The following is a 13933-nucleotide window of genomic DNA, read 5'->3' as shown; positions in this document are numbered from 1 at the left end:
AAGGAGAAAACATTGTGTGATAACTGCTGGCATATTTACAGCCCATCAGGCTTAGCACTTTGTAACTGAAAACAAAGAGTGAGAGGGCTATTTGTACAAAAGCCACCCGAGAGAGCTGTGTGGAAAAAGTCTTCTAAATGGAGTAATAAGTTTCCACAGATAGAAACTGCTCTAGTCAGTTTTAGCAACTGATTCAGTAAATGCTGAAATGAGAATTCAGTGGGAACATGCCAATTCCCACCCCTGTTTTCATCGGAAAAGCTCACACATTCTGGGTTAGAGAGGCCAACTGGTCACAAACCAGCAGGTGTCTGCAATCTGTACTTGAAATATGGGCTACCCATTTTATACCTTTAAGGTCATCAGATTTTAGCAGAAGGATGATCTAAGTGAGGACTTCCTATTCTGCAAAGGATTGCCATAACTATGGGACTGTGGCAAAAGCAATGATCTCAGAGTTGTCTCCGTGTAAAAAGAGATTTTTTTTTTAATTCTCAGGAGTTTTGTTAGGTCAACGTTTTCTTCCCAGTATTACGAAATAGCTCTTTGAACTGTCATTGATTACATAACCTAATGTTTAAGCTAATTGACTTCAACATTTTCATAGTGGTAATGGTTGTGCAAGCATCATTAAGCCATTATTATGGCTTCTCCTTTGTGAAGACAACGCATAACTGCCTACAATCTAAAGTGATTCATAGGGATGTTTCTTAAACTAATATACCCTGACAGTTTATTATAAGCCAAGGAGCATATGAATTCCCATTTTAAGTGTTATGAATTAAGTTCTTATATTTTAAAATGAGTTTTATTTAAATCATTTTAAGCGGAATGATTTGTATACATGTATATAAATGTACTTTCTATGTACTTGGGCCAAATTCTCTGCTTGTGTGATGTGCAGTGGGAGTGTTAATTTCCCACATCATTAAATACCCTTTCAGAATATATGGAAGTTCGCTTCAAAATATTCTTAAAACTTATGCAGCTGAGGTTTTGTTACTGGAGCATGGGAATTCTACAAATTCCCATAGGAATCTGGAAAATATACAAATTGTGAAGGGAACCCCCCCAAAACACTCTTCATTAGTTTAATTCATGTTAATGTTAGAATGAATTAACAGCAAATATGCACACAGTAAAAGCTGTAAATTTTCTGTTTTCCTCTTCTGGAGGAAGCCTGTGCATCAGAAACAGCCAGCAGACTCTAATTTATTCCACCGCTTGTCTCAGTGATGAGGCTTTTACCCCACATTAGGTATATACTGCAGTTGTACACAGTCTTTGGCACATTTACGTTGGATGGCGTTACAAAAAATGGGGATGGAAGAGCTAAGGCTCTTATTTACTCACTTTTCTGTCCCACTGGCTTGCTGCCTGCTTAGGAGTAAAGCATCTCAGTCCCCTCCTTTGAAACGATAGATGAACCATATCAATCTCAGAGTAATTCTTCCTTGCTTTGATAGAACACATTTATTCTTTGAAATACTACCTTATTGGTCTTTAACTGGAATGCCTGAAATTTTGTTACATAAAATGACCATTGCTCAGATGATAAAGGTATTTCTTGTCTAACAGATATTCTGAGCCTAAATGTGTGTTTGCATTTTGCTTTGTTTGTAAGATGCATAAATTTTGCCTTTTCTTTCTCTTAAGATGAAAGATTCAGGTCCATGTTATTCATACAAGCTATGTTGTTGGAGCAAATGCAATAGTGTTATCACAATTTGATCTTCAATGAAACAGGTTATCCTCAGCAGGGATATACTTATTCAGCTGTGGATTTGCTTGAAGGTTGAGATAGTTGTGTGGTTATGTGCTCCCTCCTTTTCCTCCTTCCAATAGCCACTATACTGGAAAATTTTACATTTTCTTTGGAGCCTGTAGCTAGTCTTTTTCTTTCCCACTCAGATGTCTTGTGTTTGAAAGGAAGATGTGATGCTGTGCAGAGCTGGGGAGCAAGACACCATCTGTCACCTGCTTTGTGTTGCCATTTATGAATGCCTTGATGGCTCAGCCCCTTTCCCACTCATATCATGATTGCATCTTACCTCTTTCTAATGCTCAAGACATCTTCTGTGTAATGATTTTTCACATTATAATTGGGGAAACAGGAGCAATGACATGAATGGACTGTCTAAATATTTTCTTCCTGGGTGATTTGTTCTATATATCCATAATTATTGTGGTTTCCTCAGTGACATATAGCTCTGACAAATGGACAAAGACATGTAAACAGTCTTTATGTTTTATTTAGAGAAACAGAAAGCTTGTTTACTACACCTTAATTTTTTTGCATATTAAAAATGAAAATTGCATGAATCATGACACTGGAGAGGCTTTATTTCCACCTTCTTCAAGCTGTAGAGCAAGAAACAGCCACATATGAAACAGCAGTATGTCTTCATTTTCCATATGGTCTTCTTTATACTGTGTTAATATTGCTGTCAGTTTGTGGAGTGTTGCTTGCATGTCTAATGCTTTTTGTGATGAAGGAGTTTGTACTCTTTCAGTCCTGGGAGTTGAATGCCAGATGGGAATGAACGATATCTTCTCCTGACACAAAAAGAGGATCACTGTTACATATCTTCCATTGGTTTTACGTCCCTCTATGGATAAGTAGTGTGAGTCAAGAGTAAAAGGGAAAAAATATCCTATAGCTGTATATACTTGCAGCTGTACTTCTTTTGTACTCCAAAAAACTTTCCTCTGCTCTGGCACAGGCATTATAATACCAGTTGAAAATCTCAAAATGTGATGGAGACATGGTGGGAGCTGTCATCACTAGAGACTCATAACCTTACTGTGTCCTACTGCTCTGATCATGCACATTCTTCCTGACGAAGACAGGAAATACATTTGTTGAACATCAGCATTTCCATGCTGAATAAATGAATGTTCAGAAGTTGCCACATCAGTGTATCTCCAGTAGGGCAACAAATTCATTGATATCCATTCATACGTGTGTGTCTATGTGTATGTACATATATATGTGTATCTAAAATCACAAACTTGCATTGTACAGGCAGAAAGCAGTCTGTTCATTTAAAGCATTGTCAGTCTCAGAATGGAGTTGCACTCTACAGTGTGAACACTTACAAATCCTGTACAAAGCATGTATGCCTTCCATTTTCTTTTAGAAAAGTTCTAGTGTATGCATATGGTGTTCTGAAAAGTTCAAGTATGGTTGTAAATTTTTTCCATACCATTTTGAGTACTGGTCTCAGTATAATCTTTGCCAGTGTGACATTTAGACAAAAGCTTTTAGTCATGAGTTAGGGCTTCTTAGTTAAAATCCCTCTCCAAATAGGTAGGAAAAAGAGCTTATGCACACTCTTATCCTTTACATTTTATCATCCTTTACTCAGTTCAGTGCAGTGAGGCCCATGTAGCCAAAGCTGACCTCTGAAGAAGCATTGCTTCCCTCTTCTTCATGATCCTTTGCTGGGCTTCTTCTTACCTAGGCTGGGTTATCTCAGGAGCTGTTGAGGTGGCTGGTCAGAGTTTGTGGGTTTTGTTGTTTTTTTCCCCTTCCTTATTTTCCGTAGTTGGATAAACAGTGTCTCCTCACAACAACCCATGATGAGGTGGCTTATTTCCTCTGCTCTGTGGAGCCCAATACTTTGTGGGACCTTGGAGAGGGCTGTAAGCCTGAACTGAAATTGTGCACAAACTGTAATAAAGCATGTCCTACACATTGGGACAGGAGGCAAATGCACATAAGGACTTTTAATGGGCTCATAAATTCACTGAGGCTGAGGACGTGATGACTCTTTTAATGATGCTTATCTGTAGTGATGTTGTTGCCAGGGCACAGGGGACACAACTCTAGAACTAACAAAATATCACAGAGTTTCTGAAATGCATTTCCTGACCCATATGTGAAATTGCAACAATCCATCAAGCTAAAGTCCTATCTGTTAGAGTTTTATGTTGGTTTCATTCCTCAAGTTGAATATAGGACTCAAACACAGGTTTCTCCAGATGTTATCACCTTGGGCCACAACAATACGGAGTTTACAGGATGGCCTAGAAAAGAATTCATTAACACGTGGATGTTGTATATTGTAAGAAAAACAGAGTATAGAAGAAAATTTTTTGGCTTGTTAGGACATATATTTTTCTTGGAGTCAGACTCAGCCAAATACACCTGAGAGAAGTGTTTATTTCTGAAAAACTGGAAAAAACAGAGTAGGCTTCTCGAAATTTGCAAGTGCTCAGTGATGTCCTGCTAAATTAAACTTTTCTGTGTTAAAAAAAATATTCATAGTATTACTTCGTGGAGTTTGTCTGGATTGTTTTTTAAGAAGGGGTAGCTGTCATCTGCTCGAATTTAGCCTGAGGGAAAAATCCTGACATCTGCGAAAGCTATTATCAGCTAGGAGTATTCTCCTTGCATTCCTGGATTCTCAGTGGTGTGGGCTTCTTTCAAGACTCACTGAAGCAAGAGTGCCTGTCTTGTTTTCTGTTTTTGGTGAAGTTTCTGTGTGTAAAGAGGAACTAGATAATAAATATTTCTTAAATATTTAACTACCTTGTAACCCTTTTATTTCTTCTTTGCTGCAAAGAAATGTTTGTTCTGAATATTCATTTGCATTTTCTGTAGTTTCTTATTCTGTTTCCAGCTGAAGATGGGACAAACCATACATTGCTGTAATTGTCTTAAAATACTATTTTTCTCTAGACAATTTAAAATGCTTTTACATGTGTATTCAAACTGCATTTATCTCTATCATTGTATATATCAACATTGTCACAGCAGAAATACTGTTTGAAAAGTTAGCATAAACATTTTACCTGAACTCTATTTGTTTCCAGTCTGCTCGTCTTATCTGTAGTATATCCTGCCCTGCCTGCTGCCTTTTTTTGACGTTGAGGTCCTTTCCCAAAGAATATGTAGTTTACAAAGGCATATTCCAGCAACGCCAGGAACACAAACACGAAGCATCCCATCAGGTAAATATCTATTGCCTTAACATAGGGAATTTTTGGCAAGGTCTCCCTGAGGTGAGTGCTGATGGTGGTCATGGTCAGCACAGTTGTGATTCCTACGAAAGGAAGAAAAAGACTTTGACTAACAAGACAGGAAAGGAAACGGAGCATGGAAGGTCTAATGGCAGTGTTGCCTAGCTATCATGCACCCCACATTCAGATGGCTTAGTTGTGTGATCAGATTCTTAATGGCCAAGGGATAGCGTTTTGCAAGTCTGGAAAGGAAGACATCTATGCAGGCCTGTTGATAACACTTTCCTTGGCTTTTCATGCAGTGGAAGGTGAATGACATAGCCTTCAGATGCCTGGGCTATCTCGGTACATCTTGCCTTATTTTTTTACAATAACTAAGCTGGGGAATGAGGGCTTAGCTGACCTGGACAGCAAAGGACTGATCAATGTTCTTTCTATGTGAGGAAATACTTCTCAGTTTAACAGCAGTAGCCCTGCTTGATCCTGTAGTGTGGCTTGTATTGCTCTGTGGCACTGGAATAAGTATCTAGCTTTTGACCGAAAACAGAGAATTGAAAAGAGAAAGGGAAGCTTTATGATAAAGTAATCATCTTTGATGAAGAGAGATACATATGCTTCTATCAAAACAGCTTTTCCTGTTAAATGGGTACTTGCAAGTAAAGGATTTCCATCTCATTGCATGATTCTTATTTTTTTTGTGTGTGTGTGTTTTGTTTTAGGTGGGTGAAATTATTTTTAGTCTGCTTTAATCACAGGTCATTAATGCACCTGGGTAATAGCTCTAGACTGCTGCAATCAGCTGTATGGATTTTGTGCTACTGTATTGGAAGACAACAATTATCTATGTAGTTACATGATTTTGAAAAGAAGTTACCAAGAGCAACTCTGGCTGCAGAGGCATCATAACTGATCCAAAAAGATACCCACGACAGAATTGTGATCAGCGTGGAAGGCATATAGGTTTGCAAAATGAAGTATCCGATATTTCTTTTTAGCTGGAAGCTAAGTGATAATCGAGGATATGCTCCTGAAAGAAAGAAGTCATATGTAGACGAAAGCTGAACAAAGGTTAGATACTGACATTTCTGGGTTGGGGAAGAAGGGGGAGCCTTATTAGCTAGCCAGCGCTTACCTGTTGTAAATTCCACTCTCTTTGATACCATCTTGTAATCAACTATAGAAAATTGTGGGAGCTCAATGTTACTAACTCCTGTTACTGCTGATTCTTCTCCATTCCAGTAAAATTCAATATCATCAGTAGTGTATCCATCTGAAACAGAGGCACGATTTGATTATTGATTTTTCTTTCATTTTATTACTTGGCTTAGTTGTGGTTAAAGTGGAAGGAGGGGCCGTTAATCAGGAATTCAGCCTTCTGTTGTATGACATTTCCATTACACAGAAGCCACGTAGCCTCCTCTGTACCCAGGGGAAGCCACTAGGTGTGGAAAAGGAGAAGACAGAAAACAAGGACAGATTTTAAGATCAAAGATCAATTTATCTAGCTCTAATACTACTAGTTTTCATACAGACTTGAGTTTCTCAGTTTACCAACAGACTCATATAACATAAGCAAAACTTTAAAGTTCTCTAGGAGAAGCTCTAACAGTAAAACCAGTCTCAGGTCTCAGATTTGCATCTGATTTCTTATGCAGGCTGTTACAAAATAGAGTTTGAAGCCAGTGGAGACAAAGATGATTCTAGAAGAATTCAAGTACCTGTACAGTTACGTGGCAATGTCTGTCAGAGCTCTAGGTATCCCTTTGATATTCATGCAGCATTTTATATTTTTATGAGACCATGCTGTCTTTGATCTTCTGTTATCACAGAACAACTTCCTATCAACTTCAAAATTAGAATAATTCTTCTCTTTCCCATTAGGAGTGATGATGATTCCTTAATTAAAAATTAATTTGCATTCTACAACTTGGAATGTTAACATTATTGTTGCCATTTTCAAAAACATTTTGACTAAATTCAGAAGTGACCGAGTTAAAAAAAATCACACAATTGATGACATTTTTAACTAATATTTAAACTGGTTCCAATTTATTGCATCTTATTACTTTCTCCAGATATCTACAATAGGAGAGAACAACATCTCACCTATTTTTAGACTTCTCCTTCAGGTGTCAGATTTATCAGGTTCAAGTCATATAATACAGATCAAATAAAAACATGTGTTAGAACTCAAAGCTTTAGAAAACTTGACAGTAGTTTTGCCATAGTATCAGAAGCCTCTATAGAGATAGGACCTTATCATTTCATATGCACCAATAATGCAATTTCTAGCTAGGAAACTTAGTCTTGAGATGTCTTTTCCTATGACAGTGTCTGGTCATAGCTTCATCTCTGGAAGGTTGATCACATGCAGGACAGGTCTATTGTTTCTCTGGTGACAACCAGAGAAACTCACAACTTGCTGGGGTGCTCAAGGGAATGCTTGAGAAGTCTGCAGTTATTGAACAGATATCTTCAGATGCAAACATACTGTGATTGGCTGAACAAGATTAAGTGTTCCCATATCTTATTTGTGAACTCTTTGTTGCCATGGTCTGCTAACTACCTGAATTCCTCCTGAAACTGTACAAACCTATGCAGTGTGGATTGCTGCAGTCCACTTAAAACTTCTGTGCTTCCCAGTACTTATGCTAACTTTTTGAAAATGAACCAGCCCAGGGCTGTCACTCAAGGCTCTCTGCCAGGCTGGTTTTCATGCCTTCCAGGTAGAAGCCAAGATCTTTTCATTGCAAAAGGCCCAGGAAGATACTAAATAGTGGGACTTCAGTATCTGCTTTAAAGGCATAGCACACAAACCAAAGAGCCTACATGAGCCACACGTAGAGTATGTGGTAACACACACATGTAGTTACATGAGTAGTGTAACACACACATGCAGAATAATTGAAGGAGGGAATGAAGACTACTAAGTCTGTGTAAAAAGCCAATACTGAGATTGTCAAGGAAGTGTTAACTTCATTTTCTTGAAGTTCAGTATCATGACAAAATCTCTCTTGAATGTTTTCCCTTTTCTAAAGAAGATTGAACAAAACAGAGGAAATGGTAAACTGTCATCTTATACTGAAAATGTATTGATTATGTGTACGCTTGGTACCACCCAGGCATCCTCTACATGAAGCAACACTCATAGCTATGTCTTTGTTTTTATGGCCTAGAATTAGGAAGAAGAAAGGTAGAGCACTGCTTAGGTGTTGCACAAGTACTTGCTGCAAAGTCACAGGTGGAGGCTGAAATGTGAGAAGCCTGGATTCTGCTTCAGGATTTGGAAGAAAATGGTGAACCTGATTCTTCTGTTTTGCGCCATCTGCTGGTACCTTTACATACCCCTCCAGTTTTTCTTCAGTTGTGCTGCTTCCTTGGGTGGTGCACACTGGGATCCAGGGCAAAGAGAGGAACCATCTCCAGTGCTCAACAAATCCTGACTTTATTTGCTGTCTCCTTAAGCAGCCTCTGCCAGCCTGTCTACAGTTTCTCTGCCTTCTTGACAGAAGAGGGAATAGTTTGGGCACTATACTGAAGATAAAATTCCCTTCCTTAAAGATGAATTATTGTAGATTTAGTTGTTAAAACCATGGTACCCTGTAAACACCTGGGATACCACAGGGTGGATTTAAAAAAGAAAACAGGTATACCTTCCTACAAAAGTATTGCACCATGTTACTAGTACAGTGATGCTGGAGCTTTGCAAACACAGATTACAGCAATTTTGTAACATAGGCAAATGTACCCGTCACTAGTCTTGTAAAAGGTTTCTGTGACTTTGTCTGCTAAATGAAAAGTAAAACTACAAAGTTATAAAGTCAAATAACCAAAAGCAAGAACCTTGCACAGAGGATTTCAGCTAATGACAAGCTATCACTTCTGGTAGGCCATGACTTCAACCTTTAAAACTTTAAAAAGACTTTCAAGTACTAAAAAAAAATGGATCTTGTGTCACATACTGCTGTTTCTAATATGCTGATTTGTTCTTTGAATTTACTCTGGTTAAAGCTGTGGGAAATTATGTGAAAGGGATAGTGATGGTTTTTAATCTGGAGCATTCACATTTATTAAGTCCTCTTTTAGAATGGTAATTGAGCCGCAACATCTTCCTGTGGTTTTCTGTAGCGAGCCTACATGATGTCCTTGACAGTACATTGATGTACAATCATGATGTCCTTGACAGTCATTGCAACAACTCCACTAGACACTAACAAGGTGTAAATACTCTTCAGGCAGTCCATCGCCTGCCGTGATATGATTTTTGCAGTTTGCTGCCCTTTATTACATGCTTCACACATTGTCCTAGGTGTGGGAGGGTCACTGCTTTTATGGCTGATGATACCTCACGGATGCAGGGCTTGGAGGCTCGCATGTTCCACAGGCGTGGACGTTGCTTTTGCTTTCCAAACTAGCAAACTCCAGCAGAACACAGGTGGCAGCAGGTTAAAGACTGGAACCAGTCTCAGCCCTGAACAGTTAGCAGAGTGCACATCACTGCTTCTTTTTGAAGTGGATAGTGCCTTCAGGTGAGGAGCTGTAGTGATGCAAGTTAAGGGACGTCCAGTGTGGAGCAGCATCTGGCCAGCAGGCAGTGAGAAACCCTCATTTCTGGCATCACGCGCCTTTAACAGTTACAGTGGAAGAAAAGTGATTTCAATGATTGAAAAAGTGGGTCTAGCCTGTGCAGTGGCCAGCTGTGACATGCTGGTCTGTTCACCGAACTGATCTGTACTGCTCTGGCAGCTTTTTTTTTTTCCGTATGATGTTTTTCCCTCTGCGTGGATATCCATGTCACTGCTTTAAAGGGATGCCTCTGCTTCTGTGGCAGAGAACACACTGCTTACAACCGGACAGGGATGTCTGCACGCAAATTCCACAGAAGCCAAACACGTGAAACGTTTCGATGACGCTCCTGCTGGCCGCGGGGGGGCGCACCCGCAGCTCTCGCTGCCTGACCGCCCGTCGGCCGCGGAGGGGCGCACCCGCAGCTCTCGCTGCCTGACCGCCCGTCGGCCGCGGGGGGGCGCACCCGCAGCTCTCGCTGCCTCACCGCCCATCAGCCGCGGGGGGGCGCGCACGTTGCGCGGCAGCGGGGCCCGCAGCCCCGGCTTCCCGGCACCCACCCCGCCAGCACGGGCAGAGGGGCCGCGGGCCGCGGGGGGGGGCTGAGCGCCGGGACGCTCAATGTGTCAAACAAATCATAGAATCATGGAATGGTTTGAGTTGGAAGGAAACTTAAAGATTATCTAATTCCAACGCCCCTGCCATGGGTGGGGACATCCCACTGCCCAAGGCCCCATCCAACCTGGCCTTGAACACCTCCAGGCATGGGGCATCCACAGCTTCCCTGGGCAACCTGTGCCAGTGCCTCACCACCGTCATGGTGAAGAGATTCCTCTTTATGTCAAGTCTAAATCTGCCCCTCTCCAATTTAAAGCCATTCCCTCTAGTCCTATCACTACAAGCCATTGTAAAAAGCCCCTCCCCAGTTTTCTTGTAGCCCCTTTCATGTACTGGAAGGTCACTGTAAGGTCTCTTGGAGCCTTCTGTTCTCCAGGCTGAACAACCTCAGCTCTCTCAGCCTGTCCTCATACAGAAGGTGCTTCAGCCCTCTGATCATCTTTGTAGCCCTCCTCTGGACCTGTTCTAACAGTTCCATCTCCTTCTTATGTTAAGGATTCCAGAATTGGACACAATCCTCCAGATGAGGTCTCACAAGAATGGAATAGAGGGGCAGAATCACTTCGCTCACCCTGCTGGTCACGCTTCTTTTGATGCAGCCCAGGATAAAGTTGGCCCTCTGGGCTGCAAGCACACATTGATGGCTCACATCGAGCTTATTGTCAATCAGCAGTTCCCCAGGATTTCTGTGTGTGCGTTTGTAGACCTAAACAATAAGAGATTGCTAAGATTTATTTTTATTATTATTAACCATAGAATGGTTTGGATTGGAAGGGACCATAAAGAGCTATTCTCCCCCTCCACGATGACAGGGAGACCTGTCAGTGGATCAGGTTGCTCAGAGACTCATCCAACCTGAACCTGAACACCTCCAGTAATGGGGCATGCACAACTTCTTTGGGCAAACTGTTTCAGTGCCTCACCACGCTCACAGTAAGACATTTATTCCTAATATCTGACTTAAATCTCTCTTTCAGCTTAAACCCCTCATCCTATCACTACCCTTCCTGATAAAGAGCTAGATATCTTTTATTATTAATAAAACTCCCATTAAAAAGATTTGATATATTTAAGCCTTTGTTTGCTTGCTAGGTTCTTTTCCAGCTTCAAAATCATAAAAATATGTTTAGTTTGCCCAGCTCCAGATATAAAACTTCTATTTTCTAGAAAACAACGTCTACAAATGCTAATAAATCCTTGATGTGCCATTTTTTTTTTTTTCTAGGCCAGCAGCTGAGAGCTAAATGAAAACATTTAGGTAGAAGTACCACAGATCTAAACAGTAACTAGATTTAAGCATGGCAAGAAATAGGTTACGTATCAGTCTTGCTGTACACAGAAAACAATGTTTTAGAAGTGTTGCTGACATTGTGATATAGCAGAGGTTAGCAGTGTATTTGCTGTTAATGTCAGCAGGCTGTTTTATTTTCCACCACAGCCCTTGGCATTTCAAATACCTATGGGATAAATAAAGGTCTATATTGCATCAACTTAACAAATAATTTCACGGTTCTACTATTATTACTGCTTCCACGGAAATATCCAAAGAGAGCCTCATTTTGCAGGGTAGGCAACTCCAAAATAACCAGCAACAGGGTCTCTGCCTTAGGGATCTGAGTGCAAATAGGCCATTTCAAAAGAATATTTCCATTCTGTGTGCCCCAAATCAAATGACAGGTGTAACAAAATGAGGCTGGAACCCAAACTCCTTTGATCACCACTTGATCATACCTTTCCTAACAACTGAGTCTTCATTGCTGAATGTATTCTTACAGTACCATTTCTTTGTTACACATAATTATTTTTGCTATTCAAACATAAATAAAGCTTTTCTTCTGCACCCCACTGAGATGGCCTATACAGTAGTAAGTTTATTGTACTACTGCAGTTTAAACCCATTGTGTGGACAGGGCACTGCAAATCTGAGTATGTGTTTTGGAAAGCAATGTCACTAGTTAACTATTGAAGTGATAGAATTGCTTGAAAAGACTGCCTGCCACCTATATTTGAGAGGGTGTTTGTATCTCTAAGTGACTTTTTGTTACTGAGAAACATTTTCTATAGGCAGATGGCAGATGGTAACTGGGAATCTGAGTCAGAATTTAGCCTGAGCAATACTGACCCAAATGAAAGCTTGGTTAGACTGCTGGAGTACTATAAACTGTCAGTTTTTTAAGAAGGCTTCTCAAATAAAATAAATTTAATATATGGACAATCTGTTCCATCCCAGTTGGAGGCATCACTTCCTATCCATTAGAAGCAGAAAACAAATGTTATTACCGTATAAATTCACTCTTGCAACATCCTAATCTAGTTCAGAGAGTGAATTATAACCTTGCCTTAGTGTGAAAACACCTTTAATATTGATTCATTGTTACTGGTTATCATTTTTTGCCCCTCTAACTTTTTAAATCTCATTTGCCTGTGAGGCTTAAAACAAGGCTGAAAATCCTTTGGGAAAGGATTTGTTTGTTTTTTGCTTAATATCTCTTTAATGGCTAACACAGCAGGACTTCTCAGTATCACTGTAGTCTCAATAGATGGAAATATCAAATGTTTCTGGGTAAGTAACCAGACTTGTACTGAAAATGCCTTACTGTCTTATTTATCTCCTTCTACTGCGTTATGCCAGTGATGCCAAAGGCCCTACTGAGCCTAAAATAAACGTAACGCAGTGCACGATTACAGATACACATTAATATGTTTTACCTAGTATGGCCTTCATGTGCAAGAGTACCTCTTCTAAGGTATACTGGTATTTTTATTTTTCTTTTCCTAGTAAGAGTTTCATTCTCATTAACTACGAAAAAAACAAACCAAGGAATTATTAGGAAAAGAAATGTAAAGTTCTTTGTTTGCGTTTGTCATATACTTTCCAGTTCATGTTGTGGTATTTCTTGGCTTTTATAGGCAGATTTCTTTCTTTCCCAAAAATAGCTGTACTAAGTTGGCTACAAAGAAAGGCCACAGACATGATTAAGAGTACACTGACTTTCGCTGAGGAAGGACTGACTGAGTCATGGTTCTTCAGTGTGGAGATAAGGTGACTGAGAGAATGTTATGACAAAAGCTAGAAGATCCTAAGTTAACATGATGGACTTAAATGGGACATGATTATTCACAGTCCCTCATAGTTACAGACCAAGAAAGCAACAAATTGTATGTCTAGTGGCTAGTTGAAAGAAATAAAGGGAAATACAGTGTACAGATAAACTGCAGAACTCATTGTCTAAGATGATACTACTGTCAGAAGTTTATGCTTGTTCAGAAGCTATCGTATATTCAACAAATAAAAATCTCTCCAGGTTATTAAACACAATGATACTATTTCTGACTTGAGGTAAGAAAGTGCAGAACACTTAGTGGAGGAGTTCACCGGGGAAATACCAGCATGTCTATCCTATGCTCTGTTCTAGCCTTGTAGATATGTGCTGTTGGCCACTGTCATAGAAAACGTGATCTGTGAGACAGATGTTTGATCCGAGACAGCACAGCACTTAAGGGTTTGACATGTTCCAATGCAGCCTGATTTGCACGTCTCATGTCTTTCATCTTTAGAACTCATATTTTTACTTTGTCACTGGTGTAGTAATTTTTAGCTCGATGTTGAGAGCCTCTGACTCTACACATCTTTCTGTAATTCATGTAAATTAAATTGTGATTAGAAAACCGTGTTCATGTCCGTGCATTTAGTGTAGTAATAAGCAACATGACCATAGTAACTGAGTGGCCAAAATATCACTGAAACTCCCAGGTCTCTTATATGCAAATGTTTAGCAAGCAA

The 13933-nt window shown here is 39.9% G+C and overlaps 1 protein-coding gene across 5 annotated transcripts in view; it reads right to left on the bottom strand.

Annotated features, from left to right (window-relative positions):
- GABRB1 (gamma-aminobutyric acid type A receptor subunit beta1) overlaps positions 1 to 13933 on the bottom strand; it is a 118922-nt gene that overhangs the window by 6973 nt on the left and 98016 nt on the right. For 3 of the 5 annotated variants that reach the window (XM_054065051.1, XM_054065050.1, XM_054065049.1), the window contains exons 6-8: positions 6098 to 6235; positions 5840 to 5992; positions 4798 to 5048 (exon numbers count right to left, since the gene is read on the bottom strand). In XM_054065051.1, coding sequence (XP_053921026.1) covers positions 4798 to 5048; positions 5840 to 5992; positions 6098 to 6235 — 542 coding nt within the window. Of the gene's footprint in view, positions 1 to 1384; positions 4030 to 4797; positions 5049 to 5839; positions 5993 to 6097; positions 6236 to 13933 lie in introns of those variants that run through there. The other 2 variants (XM_054065052.1, XM_054065053.1) reach the window with 2 other exon arrangements.

The sequence above is a fragment of the Cuculus canorus genome, chromosome 4 (genome assembly GCF_017976375.1).
Source record: "Cuculus canorus isolate bCucCan1 chromosome 4, bCucCan1.pri, whole genome shotgun sequence".
Lineage (NCBI taxonomy): Eukaryota > Metazoa > Chordata > Aves > Cuculiformes > Cuculidae > Cuculus > Cuculus canorus.
The sequence above is the reverse complement of the archived record's forward strand: the minus strand, read 5'-3'. Positions and strand labels throughout refer to the sequence as shown.